Source organism: Cicer arietinum, chromosome 7, assembly GCF_000331145.2.
Source record: "Cicer arietinum cultivar CDC Frontier isolate Library 1 chromosome 7, Cicar.CDCFrontier_v2.0, whole genome shotgun sequence".
Lineage (NCBI taxonomy): Eukaryota > Viridiplantae > Streptophyta > Magnoliopsida > Fabales > Fabaceae > Cicer > Cicer arietinum.
The window spans coordinates 5,672,239-5,689,481 of NC_021166.2; the positions used below are offsets into that span (position 1 = coordinate 5,672,239).

A 17,243-nucleotide genomic window follows, 5' to 3' on the forward strand; every position below is an offset into this window, starting at 1 on the left:
ATATTTAGATTCGTAGTATTCGTTTTTATAGCTAATTGTTCGGCTCGAATCTATAATACAAATTTTTACTCTTACTTATTTAAGTTGTTTTTAGTAGTCACTTAATATATTATTATTATCGATATTTTGATTTTATAAATATCTTTAAATAACCAAATAAAAAAGTTAATTTTGAAATTGTAATATAGTCAAGATAATCTTTTCTCAAAATTATTTTGATGAAATCATAAAATTGATCCTTGAAATTTATAAACATTGAAATTAATATTAACACCTCTAATAACGGTAGATGGTCACAATTTTGATGAAATTTACCTTTTCTTTAAAAGAATGAAAGTTACTTTTTTTTTTTACTCAAGAATGAAATTTACCTACTGATTTATTAACTAATCACTTTATATTTGAGTAAATTATTTTATTTATTTATCATATAAATAAAGAATTCCCCTGTCTCGTTCATATTCTTCTTCTCAGGTCTCATCCATAGACCGGTAAACCCCATCTCCTCCGGCCGCTGTGCGATCAACCACCGCTCACCTTTGTTTACTCTCTCGTCTAAGGAAGGGTTAGTATTTATTTTATTTTATTTTATTAAAGCAAAAAATACCCCTTTCAAAGTTTTTTTGCTGCGAGCGTTACTCTATCCTCACTTGAAACTTCCGTGAGTGAAATAACCCCTTCCCTTTTCATTACTCTATTCTATACATGCGTCTCTGTGGGTTGCAATAATCCTCTTTTTAATTATTAGGGATTTAAATACTTCTACCAAACATTGCCATTTCACTCAAACTATTGCATTATCGCTTTAGCAATGTTCTTTTGCTCTTGAATTTTGAATTTTAATTTTATTCTTCAAATGTAATGTTTTGTATTTTCAGATGTTTATTGTTTAAGATAATTCAAACATATTTGTAAGATGTCTTTTATTTCAGAATTTAGAGCAAGTGTGGTAACATTATAAACTGTTTGTCTTATTCACTTTATTTGAGCTTATATCTTTGTTTATTAACTACCAACTTCATAGTTTATCCCTTTTCATGTTTCATTTATGTTACTTTAGAATGTATTTAAAGTGACCCTTCCACATAATATTTTCCTTTGACAGATTAAAATGCCGAAAGTAAAGACAAGCCGAGTTCAATACCCAGAAGGATGGGAATTGATTGAGCCTACGCTTCGTGAACTTCAAGCAAAGATGAGGGAAGGTTGGAATATTATATGTTATGCAGTCCTTACTATACTTTTTTTTTTCATTCTGAAATATTTGAAAGTAATATTGTTATATCCTTTACATGGCAGCTGAGAATGATCCACATGACGGCAAAAGAAAATGCGAGACTTTATGGCCTATATTTAAAATTGCTCACCAGAAGAGCCGCTACGTATTTGACCTCTACCATCGGAGAAAGGAAATTTCTAAAGAGTTGTATGAATTCTGTTTAGACCAAGGATATGCTGACCGCAATCTAATTGCGAAATGGAAGAAGGTACCTATAATGAATTTCTTTTATTTGAAATTGCTTCTGTTTTTACATTATTTTTCATAGGAAAATAAATTTTATGCTGAGGGAAAATAGAATAAATATGACCAGGAGGCAGTGAGAAATCCATATATTAGAATATGAAATAGCAACACTTGCCTTGGGCCTAACACTTTCTCTCCAACCACACACTCTGTAGGACTGCAAATGATGCACGCTTCCTTAGTTCCTTAAATTCCAATCTCCTGGTTTTTGTCAAATATTTGCTATAGAACCATAAATAATTGCTGTAGTAGGTAGAGCACCTAGTGCTCTCTGATAATCCTAAAAGGCCATTTCATAGGAAAATTTTCACCTTATAGTGCAAGAATAAATTGCTTAATGCTTCTGAGCTAGATCCATTTATGACAAGCATGTTTAGGAGAAAGAGTGGTATAAGGTTTTGAACTTGCAACAAATCATTTATAATAAGCATGTTAAGTAACACTGTCCAAATCCAAAGCAAACGACTTGATCTTTTAGTGAGTTTTATGTTTTAAAATGGGTTTTATATGAGGCCTTTTAAAGTTATTCATGCGAGTAAGGAACCAAGGTCTCAAATAAATTGATTGAGAGATATATAAACTGAATTAAAACCTAAAGGTGATTGTAGTTTACTGGTTTAGCCATAGTTCACTGATTGTAACAGACTAGATTAACATTCAATGAATGAACCAAATGGCGCAAATCTTGGCTGCCTCCCTGACTCGTTTAATCATGAATTGTTGTTTGAGTTTTCAATGTAATGTAGCCTGACCTTTTTAGCTAAATAGGCTTTTAAAAAAATCTTAGTCTGACTTATATAAATAAAGTCTGGTATGGGCCTGCTGTAGATCTGGCCAAAGACCATTGTCGGTTGGTCTGGCATCCCACCCCTAGATGCCTCCCACTTATAAGCATATCTTTAGGTCATATCTCATCCAATGTGAGACTCTCAGCACACCTCTCTTACGTCTATGACTGATCATCTGATGCGTGACCCGATAACGAGTGGCCAAGCAGACTTATATTTACTCTAATACCATCTTAGAATTTGGGTTGGATCTAACTGGCTAACCCAACCCTTACAAAATCAGCTTATATGGTGATGGATGCCTCCCAGTTATAAACATAGTTTTAGGTCATATCCCAATTGATGTGAGTCTCTCAACACACCTCTCACGTCTAGTACTAGACATTTGGGGCGTGACCCGATAGCGTGGCCAAGCGGACTTAAATAGACTTTGATACCATCTTAGAATTTGAGTTGAGTCTAACTCAATTCTTACAAAATTGGCTTATAAGACAATGAATTTCTCCCACTTATAAACATATTTTTAGGTCATATGATCTCACTCAAAGTGGGGCTTTCTACATTTACATCAAAGATTAACTTTGTATTCATCATAGTTGCTAGCTATAAAGATGTCTTGATTGTGAGAGATAAACTATATCTAATCCATACAATTGGAGAGTCATATTGTCAGTCTGTTATTATATCATTGCTTTAGGAATTTTTTTCTTTTTCCAAGAGGTTATATGAGATAAAAAGTTGAAATATTCTAAAAATCACTAATATCAATGTTGTTTGCAGCCTTTCTGATTGCCTTCAGTTAACTGATTTACTTTTTATTCCTAAGAACTAATGAAAATGAAATATATGTTGTTTTTTATCTTCTTTCTGAGTAGTGATATTTATTTTGCGAGTACTTGAGTCATTATGTTATTGTTTCTGAATTGCAGCCCGGCTATGAACGGCTATGTTGCTTGAGGTGCATACAGCCACGTGATCACAATTTTGCCACCACATGTGTTTGCAGAGTGCCGAAGCAACTTAGGGAGGAGAAGGTTATAGAGTGTGTCCATTGTGGTTGCAAAGGTTGTGCAAGTGGGGACTAATTTGTGATTGGACATCAATTCTATTATCTGGAGGATTTGTTGGAATCATTCTGTTTTTGTTTTCTGAAACTCTTCCATCTAGGCTCAACTTCTCCACTTTGTAATACAGTTTAATAACTTCACATGAGCTATGCACTGGGAATATTTTTAGATAACTATTAATATCTGCATAGTTCAAAACCTGACTTGAGTTTTGTAACATTTGGTGTAGAATAGTCGAACGAAGATTTACCTTAAAAACGTGTATTATTATTTGCCAACAAATGCTGATTCGGATGGTAAGAGTTGACCTATACCCGTAATGTTTGAGTTCAAATTTCGTTGTTAGCTAGAGGATTTTATGGGTGGATAATCCGTAAATGGATTTGTTACTGTTTTCTGAACTTTGAGGTCTGCTTGGAGGAGTTTTGGGAGATTCATCATAACCTAAACTTTTTAGTTGTATTATTATTTGTTAGATTTATGTCTTTGCTCAATTGTCAATACAAAACGACTAAATCATGTTTCTTATATCAAGTCTAAGTTTATCCATCTCCTTAATCCATTTGTAAAAAAAACAAAAGACATTGGTTTGACGAATGAATGCAAGCAATGACCACCGATAATTATTGTGAGTTGGAATATTTTCTTAAATACCATCAAGTGCTGATTGGACCAAAAATAGAGTACAATTTTTTTCAATGCTAATAAATGTCCTAAAACACTTTTTAATAAACTAAAAATAAAAAATATTTAATGTAAAAAAGTCACTTTTTAACTTTTCAAATTTCAAGTCATTAAACGGATGATTTTCAAAAATAAATTTCTGTTTTTCTTCTTTAATTTATTAATGAATTAATTAATATTTCATCTCGTCCAACATATATACTAAAAAAATGATATATTGTGGAGTTGATAAACACGGTTCAATTGAGAGTGAAGAGTGTTAGATTAGATGGGTGCTTCATTGTAGGTTTATTCCTCTATTCCATGAAGCATTTGAACCAATCACATTCTCACCTGAAGAAGATGTATTTCCCCTCATAATATGTGCCGAAACAACTCCTTGAAGGTTAAGGTTCCTCTGATTAATTGTTTGGAAATTATCATAGCTTTAATTTAATCATATATATAATATAAAGCTATAGTGTTCAAAGTTCTTGCTCTTCCTTTATGCTTTATCCATTAGTTAAAATTTAAAAACTTCTGCTCTTAAATGACTTTGATTGAAGAGTTGGTTTATCAATGAATGTGATGTAATAAGTGGTATAAAGAAAAAAGTAAATCTTTGGTGTTGGACGTTCTTTTTTCTTCTTTTCACTAACAAAAAGAAAGACGGTCACCTAATATTGCCATACAAGGTACCGTTTATGTAGGTACAAAATCAGAATCTTCACAGCTTTGAGTTGTTTTCAGACATTAACTTTTGAACCAATGAATAACTAAATCATAGGTAACAAGTCTTTTTTTATCTGCACTTCATTTGAAATTGGTTTTCACCATTTCAGTTTGCAACTGCTGAGGTGTAGAAAATATTTATATTTCAAGATTGTTAAAAACATAAATAAGTTTAACTTGTAATATCTGGAAGTCTGCATTGTTATGTATTCAAATTAGTATAAAACATTAAACATGTATTGCTAAATAGGCAATAACTGCATCACATATGCCTAAATACTTTTTAGCTTAAAATCAATGTTGTTAAATAACAATTATAGTAGCCTTTTTTGTACTTTACTATTTGTAATTGACAACATTGTTTAAAATATCATTATTCATTTGTTCAACCATTAAACCAAGTTTCTCCCTAAAAAAATAATTGGTTTTTCAAGATTCCTACCCCTGTGATACTCAATTTAGAAAATGATAACGACCTTTCTTGCAATTCACTTCACCATAGTAAAGGTAGTTTATATGGCACTACAAATCTGTCTCTTCTAGTAATCAATTGACTAGATTCAATGGCAAACCACTCAAGATTAATTATGGGGTGAAGACTTTTTTGACAGAATTATGGAATAAAGATAATTAACTAATTTCCAGTCCAATTAATTAATTTGCATTAGACAGTCTTCTGTCTTAAATTTCTGCTAATTCTTAAATATATTTTTATTTGGACTATCTAATTCTTCATCTTTAAAAGTATTATTTTTTACTAGAGGCAAAATAATTGTATATGATAAAAATTACCTTTAGAATTATGGCACTATTATTGCAGAACAGTTATTATTGTCAAATTGAATAGCTTTTTAAAAATAAAAATAAAACATGTTCTCTTCTCTTAGAACAAGCTCTTAGATATCACAAAAGACAAAGTCAATCATAGACCTTTTATTTTGGTTCATCAAAAGATAAAAAGTTTAAAAACCAAGAGGCAGGGTGAGGTACCATCGTATAAATCAAAACTCCCTACAATTTAAAGATACCGACTCAAATATATTCTGATATCTTTTATGAAGAAAGGACCAAAATCAAAATGCTTGAATATACAAAAGAAAAAAAAAATTGGAGGCATCTAGAATAGATATTCATGTGTACTTCAATTACATGTTGCCACTTTTTTCCACTTGCTTTGGATTTTAATGTTATAACAATTATTTGGAATAATGGTAATAAATTAATAATTAAAGTGTGTATGCATTATCTCCTCCAACTCCCAAGTAAGTAGAAGGAAAGGTTGAAGTTAAACAGTACAACAAACAAAACTTTCCCTTGTGGTCAAAGCTTCTCAACACCTAAACTCCATTATTATTTTCCCATACCATACTAAAATCTAAACCTATAGAAAGAAGAAGAAAAAAAAGCCCATGTGTGAGATGCAAACTTCAACTAAAATTGTACTCTTCTAGGTGAGATTCAATAAATAGTCCCTCTCCATCATACTTATATGCAGTTGATTGTTCTACAATCAACATATGTAACTGTTTGATATAAGATCAGACGGTTTAAATTTTAATTTTAAAATTTATTTTTTAAAATTTAAAATATAAATCATTTAATTTGATTACACTGTTCAGATGTATAGAATGATAGTATGTCAACTGCATCGAATCTATATCTCTCCCACCCTCCACTTCCTTTGAATTTATTATGCAAATTACATATTGTCTACAATCAATCACTGTCCAAACACCATGTGGTTGATCATGTGAATCCATCAACATATACAGTAGTGGGTATTTGCATAGTTGCCCAAGTCATTCCACATTAGAACCTCAGGGACATAATTTGTAAATATCATATCCAAATATAGATAGTTGATTAAACTCACAAATAAAATTACCCAATATTTATGTCACTTATATAAACTTTATGACATCACAGCTGTGCCAGTCACAATCATAACTATTAAAGTTTTTTTTTTCTTTGGTGGTATTTGAGGTCATAAAAAGTCGTCAATAGATCTACCATAGTCACAAAGTGACAAAATAGAAGCTTTGCATTTGATTCCTATACACCAAAAAATTGCAAGTAGTGTTTAGTCATGCGGTGATTGAAATTAATTTTAAAGAAATTAATTTTTTGAATTAATTTTACTTAAAAATAAATTAAATATAAAATAATTTATATATAAATATATTTAGGTAAAAGTAAATTTTATAATAAATTTAAATATAAAAATTAAATTTAAATTCAAAAATTATAAGTTTTAATTTAAAATTAAAATAAACTATGGAAATATAATCAATTATACTTGACGATATTAAAATATGTTAAAATTAATTTTACAATTCTAAAATCATTTTTAATCACTTCAAAATTGAAATCAAATACATACTTAAAAAATTAAAATTAAAGTTAAGTGTAATTTATAAATAGTATTTATTTTTCAATTTACTAAAGTATAATTTAGAAAAGACAAAACCATAAATGTAAATCATATTTAAAGCAAATAATACGTAAGAAAAAATATCACTTGAGTTTTGGACAAAATTTCTAAAGATGTTCAATTCAGCCAAACTCTATTGATTTTATTATAATAAACTATGCGCATATACCACTACATAATAGAAAAACATGCCATGTGTTGTTATAATTAAAAATTTATGGTGATGTCTTTGTAAACCCTAAACCAATTTGCTAAATGATTCTTATAATTTTGTTATATAAATAGATTTTGTCACAATAGTTATTTTGTATTTTATATTATTTAATTGGAGTATTGTGAATCTGTTTGCAATTTTTTTTTTATTTTAACAATTTTAAATTGTATTATTTTTTATGAAAATTTTATCAATTTAAATGATTAAGTATATTTTTTAATTAAAAAATAATATTAATATCTATAATTGTAACCACCGTTCAAATACCCTTTGACGGGTAAAGTGACATATTCAAAGATATAAAGGGAAAATAAAAATAAAAAGGACAACTTGATCACGGTTAGGCTTTTAAGAATGGAAACAATAATTTGCTTGGAGAAAAATTTCTAAGGTGAACAAAACAGAAAAAAACAAGAAACCTTGAACGTGATTCATTAGTGTATCCATAGGGCTACTAGCTTGGCTAGTTTTTTGTTGCTTTCTTCACCTAATTGTTGTTAAAGTAGCACATGCATGATTTAATCAGCTAAAAAGCATTATTATCAGTTGAAAAAATGACCTATGTGTCTAACTTTGCCTTTTTGAAACCCATAAAACGTGACAAGCTGCAGCAACTCCATTTTCATTTCACACAAGTTTGGTACCAACAACAAAAATAACCATAATTTCTGGCAGCCACAGGGTATAAGGTTGTTTCTACTTTTTCTGAAAACAAATAATCGTTCTGCAATAAAATATAAAAAGAAAATTATATAAAAAAGTTGAAAATTGATTATCTGATTAAGATTAGATAGATTAAGATTTTAAATGATTTTTTTTTTGTTTATATTTCATTTTAAAATAATAAATTATATTAATTCAAAAAAAGTTAATATTATTATAGAATAAAATATAATTAAAAAAATATAAAATAAAATTAATGGATTTAATATTAATTTTAAATTCACTGCTATTTTTATTTATATTTTGAATGCAAATGGAGTATTTAATTTTTTCCTCTTCCGGAATAACATACATAACTGTCTTCCATTAGGGTGAGGCCCCTTCTTCTGAACAAACATGGCAAAACTATTTTTCCATAGTATATTTCCTTAGTTTGTTGATAACTACTTATCAACAAGGGACACACTGTATTAGTTACTTTTGAAATGTTTGTGGAAATTTTCAAATGAATCTCTTTAATTAAATAAGTTTGAAATTAAAATTTGAATCCATCAACTTAATTATTAATAATTTGCGATTAAGTTTATGAACTAAAAAGTTTTATAATAGTATCTGAAATTTTAAATAATTTAGAATTAAATCTCTCAATTTAGATATAATTACTAACATGCTTGATTGAAAATTATTGACAATTTTATAGAATTCAAATGTAAACTATTTTAATCAAGTGGTTAATGAACTTCAATTATAAATAAATTGCTTGATATAATTCAAATTTGAATTTTAATTAAAAATTATTAATTAAATTTTACTTACCTCTCAGTTGAATTTTGAATTATCAAGATTCATTTATCTTGAGAATCAAAGTTAAAAAATTATAAACTAATTTAATTTATATCTTATTTTAATATCTTTAAGATGTCTAGTAATTATAAACCTTCAAAAATAATATTTTATTCACATTATTTTTTCTACACTTACTACATTTGATGTAAAGTTGTAATTTATTCAATTAAATAGATGATTAATTTATTTTACGTATTATAATTAATTATACACTTTAATTAACTGCAAGTTTTATTATGAATTAAACTAACCATTTAATATTTTTTTAACGTGAATGATCAAATGTCGCATATGTAACAAAAAAAATGTTTAATTATAAGTAAATTAAACATCCTTATTGATTTATTAATCAAGTAAAGTATGAGTTACTTGGTGGTAGAAAAAATGAGGTACTGTAGGATAACGATGTTAGTAAATGTGCAACTACCATGACCTAAGTATTTAATGTTATTTCGAAAGGGAATTGAGTACAAGTGTCTACTATAGTTTGATAATGATGTTATTCGGTACAAGGAATTGTGTATGATGTAATTTAGAAGTGTGTGTCAAATCCTTACAACCAACAACGTGAATCAGCGTTCTAGTAAATCCCAACTCCAGTATTTTAGATTATAGCTCAAACTATAAAAATAAAATAAATTTTTAAACAAATTGAATTAAAGGGCACAAACTAATTAATGAATAAAATAGAATTATTGAATAATACTACTCTATCTTATTAATTAGGGGTCAAATCCAATACTTATATAACGAGAAAATAGAAGAGGCTAACTAACAACAATAACTGAAAGGGTCAAATCTAACTAACTCTTGACTTTCTAAAACTTAAGTATAATGAAATACAAAATAGTTACCTATCTAATCTAATATAGATACATAGATGTGTAATAAGTGCAAGTTTTCTAGTCAAGACTGTAATACTCCCCTCATGTCTTTTTTATTTATAAAAAAAATAATAACTGTTAAAAAATATTTATTGTTTATAAATTAATATTAATAAATTCATTTAGTATCGTCATAATTTTCTGTGAAAGTATATTTAGAAAAATATTCAAAAAGTTAATACAACGAATAACTTTATTTGTTATAACTTTTTTTTATTTTTTTTTCTTATATTAAAGACTAGAGATAATTTATAGATAAAATAAATAAAAATATATAATATTAATGTTTATATTTATCAATATTTATATACAACATAATAACCGAGCATTTTATATATATGTTATCACAATTACTATCGAAGTTTCGTTGTGTTTTTTTTTGTTCAAACATAATTTTAACAATAAATTTGAATTGATTTGTACTAATATAAAAATCACGTCACCACTAGTAGCTTGTTAGCCACCACTCTCTACCTCTCCAGCTAGGGACTTATTTAGAAATTTTGATTAACAAAGGTAAAATAAAATATTACATCAATGCCTACATGATAAAATATAATGATATTCTTATCATTAAAAAAATATTGGAAATTATAGAATAGTACTATTACCCATTTAAATGAGTTAAATATATCAAAATCTACGATATATAATTATTCTCTATGTGATTTTATATTTAAAAATTATTTTATGTATGTGGTCCCTTAACTTAATTTCAGGTAAAGTTTTAGTCTTTTTTTTCTCAAGTTGGTCTTTTATTTTAATTTTAAGTGACAATTTGATATTTTATGTTTTAAAATTTCAACAATGTTATCATCTTTTATACAAAAAAAATCATCAAAATTTTCAACCAAAACCCATAAAATTAACAATCATCTTCAATATAATGCAAATTTTATCAAATCCATAACTCAAATATTCAAATACACTCATATTTTCATCTCCAACAACATCAAATAAAGAATAAAAATATGAGTTTATTTCAAGATTTAAGTTATGAATTTGATTAAATTTGTATTTTATCGATGATGATAGTGAATTTGATGGATTTTGTTTGAAAAATTTGATAATTTTTTTGAATTTTTGTAAAAAAAAAGGACAACATTGTTGACATTTTATAACATAAAATATCAAATTGTCACTTAAAATTAAAATAAAGGACCAACTCGAGAAAAAAAATATATAAATGACTAAAACGTTACCTGAAATTAAGTTAAGGGACCGCAAATGTAATTTAACCTATTTTTAAAACTATCAAAAAAAATATATATTTCTATGTGACCGGAAAAGCGTTTAATAATTTATCTATTGCACCAGTATGCATTCAATTCTTCGCAAATGAAATGATTAATAATTTTTATTGGGATATCACATAATTAAAAAGAAAAAAAAAACTTATTTAATAACACAGAAAAAATATAAAATTGTCTTGTAGGTATAATTTTGTAGGTATAATTTAAATAGTAACTGTCAAAAATTTAATATGTTAGAATATAAGTTTGAATCTAAAACACTATTTTATTCTTTATATTATTGTGTTGATTTTCGCAATGTTATACCTTTTAAGTAGAAGTGAATAAAAGTTCAGTTTTGAATTATAATTGTTTAAAAATTGACCGAAACTGATTTTCAGTTTGAAAAAATTGAATCGAATTGGTTTTCAATTCAAAAAACTGTACCAAACTATTTTATAAGTTGGTGAACCGATTTATTATTTTGAACTGAGCTGGTTTAACTTAGATTTTTTGTTAATATAGACCAAAATTTACATAATTATCCCTAATTACTTCTAAAAAAATAAATTTGGTTCAAGTTTTTTAAAATAAAAACTGGTTCGATTCAGTTTTTTGAATTGAAAACCAGTTTGGTTCAGTTTTTTCAAATTGAAAACCGGTTTGATTCAGTTCTAATTTTAAAAAATCAGTTCGAAAATAGTTCGATTCTCAAATTTTATAAATCAGTTCAGTTCAAAAATTTCAGTTCAGTTTTGCAGGTCAGTTCAAATTTTGATTTTTTTAAACACTTATACTATACTTTTAACGAAAAGAAAAACGTGACGCATATATCTTCGATGTTATCGTTAGCTATAGAATGCTTTCAAATACATTAGTTATATTAATATGACATATTTGAATATAATAATAATAAATACATCTAATTAGTTGAAAAAATGTTTATAATTAAGGACGTATTTTTATCTCAAATAATACTTATAATTAGGAATAAAAATATTTAATATCTTTTTAGATTTAATTATTTTCTTTTCATTTTGATTATTTCATAAGTTAATAATAAACTCGATCAACTGAACTTAAATAAAAAACATAACCAAATTTTACTTATTCAAGATGTATACAGAATGTTGTTCCCAAGTACTTACATGTAACTTATATATATATATATATATATATATATATATATATAATAGTTACATGTATTTCTTACATAATGTTGTTTGGGTCAAAACCAGCTTTAAAGGTACATGAGTCGTTCTAATATCTTTGTGTTTTATTGAATAAAATTAATTTTTCCTTTAAAATTAATTATATATTATTATTATAATTTGTAATTGCTGAATCTAAATGTAATTTTACATTAGAAATTGATAATTAATTCACTTTTGATTTAAGATATTCAAACATTAATTATGCCATATTTGAAATAATTTTATAATTAAAATTTAACTACAATTAATTTTACAAAAATTAATTAATTTAAAAGTAATTTTAATTCTCGATGATCTAACACACAGATAACCATGTGCATCAGAATGTATTTAATATACAATTGATTTATGTTTGGCTTATCCAGCAATCCAGCAATCAGGGATGAAAAAAAAAATAAAAAATGAACTTTTTATAACTAGTAGTAGTAGTAGTAAATAAATGGGTGATGGTATTTCAGATAAGAATAAGATAAGATGGGGTAGCTCTTCCTTCTCATCCTCTATAATGCATTTCCGGTATTTTCCAAAAAATACAATTTATTTTGCAATTTCCAAAAATAAAATTTTCATTGTTATATGTTAGGTAAACTGAAAAATGGAATGCACCGACGTTAAATGAGTGACCCATTAAAAAAAACATATTCTAATTTTGGAATGAAGAAGGAAAATTAGATCTAATTATTAAATTGGGGACCATATGTTTACCTCCTTTGATAGAAGATAAAAATACCAGAAAAGGAGGAGCTCAAAAATGAGAAATTTGTTGGTAGAGATTGATGCAGCTAAATTTCTTGGCATTTCTCAAAGCAGAAATAGAAAAGTAAAGTAAATTTATTTAATTGTGAGAGGATTGGTGTCAAATGTACCAATGAAATTACATTATTAAATTTGTATCATCTAATTTTGTATTCCAACTATTTAAGATGAATCTCATTTTAACAACAAAAAAAAAAACAAATGTTACTAATAATTTTTATACTACTTTTTAATAATTAAACATTATAATAGTTAACTGAGATGAATACTTAAAAGAAAAAGTGATCTTACTTCATTCTTACTTTGGTAGTGATAATAATTACAAGAACTTTAATGAATAAAAAATCTCACATGAGATTTGATATACTAGTAGCACTTCTCAAAGAGTCTCTCTCTCTCTCTCTCCAGTGTTGTGTCATTGTGATTTATGATGATTTTTTAGCATTCCCACCTCACAGTCTTCAAGCAAAGAAGAGAGAGAGAGAGAGAGAGAAATATAATTTAAGGTGGATTCTTATCCAAGCCAAACAACCCACATGGGCACGGTTAAATTTTGAGGGAAGTTAACAGTGATAAATAAAATGATGAAGTCACTTCCGTAGCAAAATACAGTACTAATAAATAATGGCACCAAACAAACTCTTTCAACACCGTTACCCATTTTCTTCCAATCACTACTCACCATTCTCTCTGCTCTCAACCATTTCTCTTCTTTTCTCTCATTTGCTTCTACTTTCATTCTTATAACCTTACCAAACCAACAAGCTTCATTTTCCTTTCTTTTTTCCTCATTTCTTCTCTGTTTCTCAGATCTATAATCACCCAGATCTTTTTTTTTTTTTTTTTTTTTCTGTTTGTGTTTGTAGACATGAGTAAAGAAGAATTTTTGAAGATACAGGTACTCCCATCACATTCTTCCATGTTTTTTTCTTCTTCTGTTCAAAATAGTATTTTTATAAATTGAACAGTTTATTATTTATTTATTTATTTAGTATGAGAAGTTTTGTCCCATTTGATTTATTTTAACAAAGAAATGAAACTTATCCTTATGTAGAAAAGTGTTCTTAAAGTGAACATACACTGCGATGGATGCAAGCACAAAGTGAAGAAAATCTTGCAGAAAATTGATGGTAAGTAACCACTACCCTTATTACATTTGCTGTTTTTCTTTAAAATCAAACAAACAAAAATTTGTGGTTTGAATTGAAATTATCCCAAGTAAAACAAAAAGAAAAGTTATTAATTAGAGTAATATACGTTGATGAATGAAAAACAGGGGTGTTTACAACTGAAATAGATGCAGAGCAAGGAAAGGTTACAGTTTCAGGGAATGTGGACCCTAACGTTCTCATCAAGAAGCTTGCTAAATCAGGAAAACACGCAGAGTTATGGCCTTCACCCAAACCAAACAACAACAATAATAATAACAACCAAAACCACCTTGTTAATCAATTAAAGAACATGCAAATTGATAATGGTAAAGGTGGTGGAAACAACAACAATAACAAAGGACAGATTCAGAATCAGAATCAGAATCAGAAAGATGGAAACAATAATCAACCGAAAAGTGGTCAACAAGGACCTAATCCTCAGCAATTACAACAGCTTCAGCTTCAGCAACAGTTACAGCAGCTTCAACAGATGAAAGGGTTTCAAGATCTGAATCTACCTCAATTTAAGGGTATGAAACCACCCAATCAAAATCCGAACCAGAATGCTAAAGCTGTTAAATTTGATGAAGACGAGGATGATTTTAGTGACGGTGAATTAGATGATTTTGATGAGGAGGATGATGACGAAGAAGATGATGATTTTGATGATGAGTTTGATGATGAAATGGATGAGTTACCACCTAATAAGATGAAACCCCCTAACCCTGTGCCTATGGGGAATGGACCTCACATGATGATGAATGGGAATCATCCACAGCTTATCAATGCCATGAAAGCTGGAAATTTTAACGGCGGCGATGGAAAGAAACCTGGTGGTGGACCTTTGCCGTTTCAAATGCAGGGCATGGTCGGTGGAAATGGAAATGGAGGAAAGAATGGGGGTGGTGGTGGTGGTGGTAATAATCAGAATCATGGTGGAGGTAACAAAAATAACGGTGGCATACCAGAGGGTAAAAACAGTGGTGGTGGTGGTGGTGGAAATAACAATAACAATAATAATCAGAACAGTGGGGGTAAAAAGGGTATTTCTGTACCAATAAGTGGTGGTGGTGGTGGTAATAATGTTCAAGCTATGAACAATAATGGATTTCAAAAAATGATGATGGGTGGTGGTGGTGGTGGTCATCCTCACCCCGCTATGGGTGGAGGTATGCCAATCCCTGCCGTTCAAGGTCTACCGGCAAACGGCGGTGGTGGATACTTCCAAGGTGGTGGTCCGGAAATGATGGCAGGGAATCCTCAGCAGCAGCAGCAGCAACAACAACAACAACAGATGATGGCTGCTGCTGCGATGATGAACCAACAACGTGCAATGATGTATGCAAGGCCACCTCCTGCTGTTAATTATATGTACCCTCCTTATCCTTATCCTTATCCTCCTCCAGATCCTTACACTCACTTTTTCAGTGATGAGAATACTTCCAGCTGCAATATCATGTGACTCTATCAATCATCATTCACCTATCCTCTCTAATTTTATTTTATCAAATATATATCATCATACCAATGGAACGTGAGTTTTTTTTTCTTCATTTTTCTTTGATTATGATCCTCTTTCATCAGAGGGACTAGTAGTTTATAGATATATAGTACTATATCTTATCATATTATTATTATTATTATGTTCTTCGGTTGTAGTAGTAGTAGTACTATATCATATATGTGTTTATATTTTGGAAATAGTAATAAAAAAAATTACAACCACATTTCTACCTCTTACATAGTATGCTTCTCTATTTAATTATTGGCTTGGCTAATCTTCTGCCTCTCTCTCTCTATCTCTCCTTCATATTATTATTTTTTGTCTCCCTTGTTGCGATGTGAGATGTGAGGCAAATTATGGATATTTGTGTGTGGTGGAGTGCGTACATTTACTTGCCAAATTCAGGCCTGGCTTGGACCCACCATTATTTGGAACTTCTTCACCACTAGACTTTAGTTGAACTGCAAGTTACAAGTTTTAATTTGTGTCAAATTTAATATGATATCAAACATTCACAGTTATTTCTATTTTAAGGTTGCATTAAGTATGAATTATTTTACACTTACATTAATACAAAAAAGAAAGTATATCTAAAAAAACTAGATAGTAAGTGGAGTTGGTGGGGCACGCCGTATGATATGATTATGAGCCATCCCACAATCGCGTGATTTGGGAACGAATGAATGTTCATTAAAACAGTGACAGTGTATGATCAATCCCAAGTAACAGAATTATTCCGGTTATTATTGTTGCTACAAATGAATGTTGTGCAAGTAATGGCAAAATCTGTGTGTAATTCATGATTTCGGTGCAGATTAAATATTAGCCACATAAATAACACATCCATAGGAGGTTCACTGTTGAACCAGCTGAGGCTGAACTAATTCGAAGGGAATAAAATTACTCCTAAAGTTCCGTAACTGGAACAATCATCTTCACCATAATCATATGGGTTCATGTTTTCAAGCCTAGAGCATTAATTATAAACTATCAATATTTGTACAAAATATATAGTTAATTGGGTTGTACTTCACAAAAAAATATCAAATTAAATAGTTTAAATTAAATTACATATTTAAAATAATTTAGTTAATTAAATTAATTTTAATTATATTTTAAAATAATTTAGTTAATCAAATTTAATTTAAATTTATCTTAAAAAAGTTTTGAAATTTATTTTCCTCAAAAAAGAAAAATAGAGAAATCTTTCTTCAAAAAAAAAAATTTTAAGTTATTTTTTTCTTCAACTTTTTTTTAGAAAACAATTTTTTCTTAAAATATTTTTGATTTTGTATTTTTAAAAAATAATCAGAATTTTTTTATATCCATTTTTTCAAAAAAAAAATATATATTTTAAGTAAAAATTTATTTAAAATATTAAACTGAGTTATATTTATAAATCAATTTCAAATCTCTTATAAGTACACTAAATTTGATTCGATGATCCAATTAGTTCAATCTTTACATTATGAACACTTCTAATATTACACACCAAACACTAATGTATGATTCATCCCATTGTCTCACCAAATAGTATCTTAAAAGTATTTAGAATTTTACAATAAATATATTA

At 28.2% G+C, this 17,243-nt stretch overlaps 2 protein-coding genes across 2 annotated transcripts; both read left to right on the plus strand.

Moving 5' to 3' along the window:
- Positions 1-426: 426 nt before the first annotated feature.
- Positions 427-3,638, plus strand: LOC101498881 (protein BUD31 homolog 2-like). The gene is made up of 4 exons (XM_004508318.4): positions 427-565; positions 1,106-1,205; positions 1,300-1,487; positions 3,243-3,638. The coding sequence occupies exons 2-4, from the start codon at positions 1,112-1,114 to the stop codon at positions 3,396-3,398; spliced, it is 438 nt and encodes a 145-aa protein (XP_004508375.1). The 5' UTR covers positions 427-565; positions 1,106-1,111; the 3' UTR covers positions 3,399-3,638.
- A 10,010-nt stretch (positions 3,639-13,648) lies between these two features.
- On the plus strand, positions 13,649-15,906 carry LOC101499203 (heavy metal-associated isoprenylated plant protein 32). The gene is made up of 3 exons (XM_004508319.4): positions 13,649-13,913; positions 14,070-14,145; positions 14,292-15,906. The coding sequence occupies exons 1-3, from the start codon at positions 13,884-13,886 to the stop codon at positions 15,626-15,628; spliced, it is 1,443 nt and encodes a 480-aa protein (XP_004508376.1). The 5' UTR covers positions 13,649-13,883; the 3' UTR covers positions 15,629-15,906.
- Positions 15,907-17,243: the final 1,337 nt, after the last annotated feature.

What these genes read in the sequence shown, in the direction of transcription:
- LOC101498881 (XM_004508318.4), top strand. Translation starts at nt 1,112, where the DNA reads ATGCCGAAAGTAAAGACAAGCCGAGTTCAATACCCAGAAGGATGGGAA. An exon ending in TCAAGCAAAGATGAGGGAAG is followed by an intron (nt 1,206 to 1,299) that starts GTTGGAATATTA and finishes TTTACATGGCAG; the next exon opens with CTGAGAATGATCCACATGAC. An exon ending in TAATTGCGAAATGGAAGAAG is followed by an intron (nt 1,488 to 3,242) that starts GTACCTATAATG and finishes TCTGAATTGCAG; the next exon opens with CCCGGCTATGAACGGCTATG.
- LOC101499203 (XM_004508319.4), top strand. Translation starts at nt 13,884, where the DNA reads ATGAGTAAAGAAGAATTTTTGAAGATACAG. An exon ending in AAGAATTTTTGAAGATACAG is followed by an intron (nt 13,914 to 14,069) that starts GTACTCCCATCA and finishes ATCCTTATGTAG; the next exon opens with AAAAGTGTTCTTAAAGTGAA. An exon ending in AATCTTGCAGAAAATTGATG is followed by an intron (nt 14,146 to 14,291) that starts GTAAGTAACCAC and finishes AATGAAAAACAG; the next exon opens with GGGTGTTTACAACTGAAATA.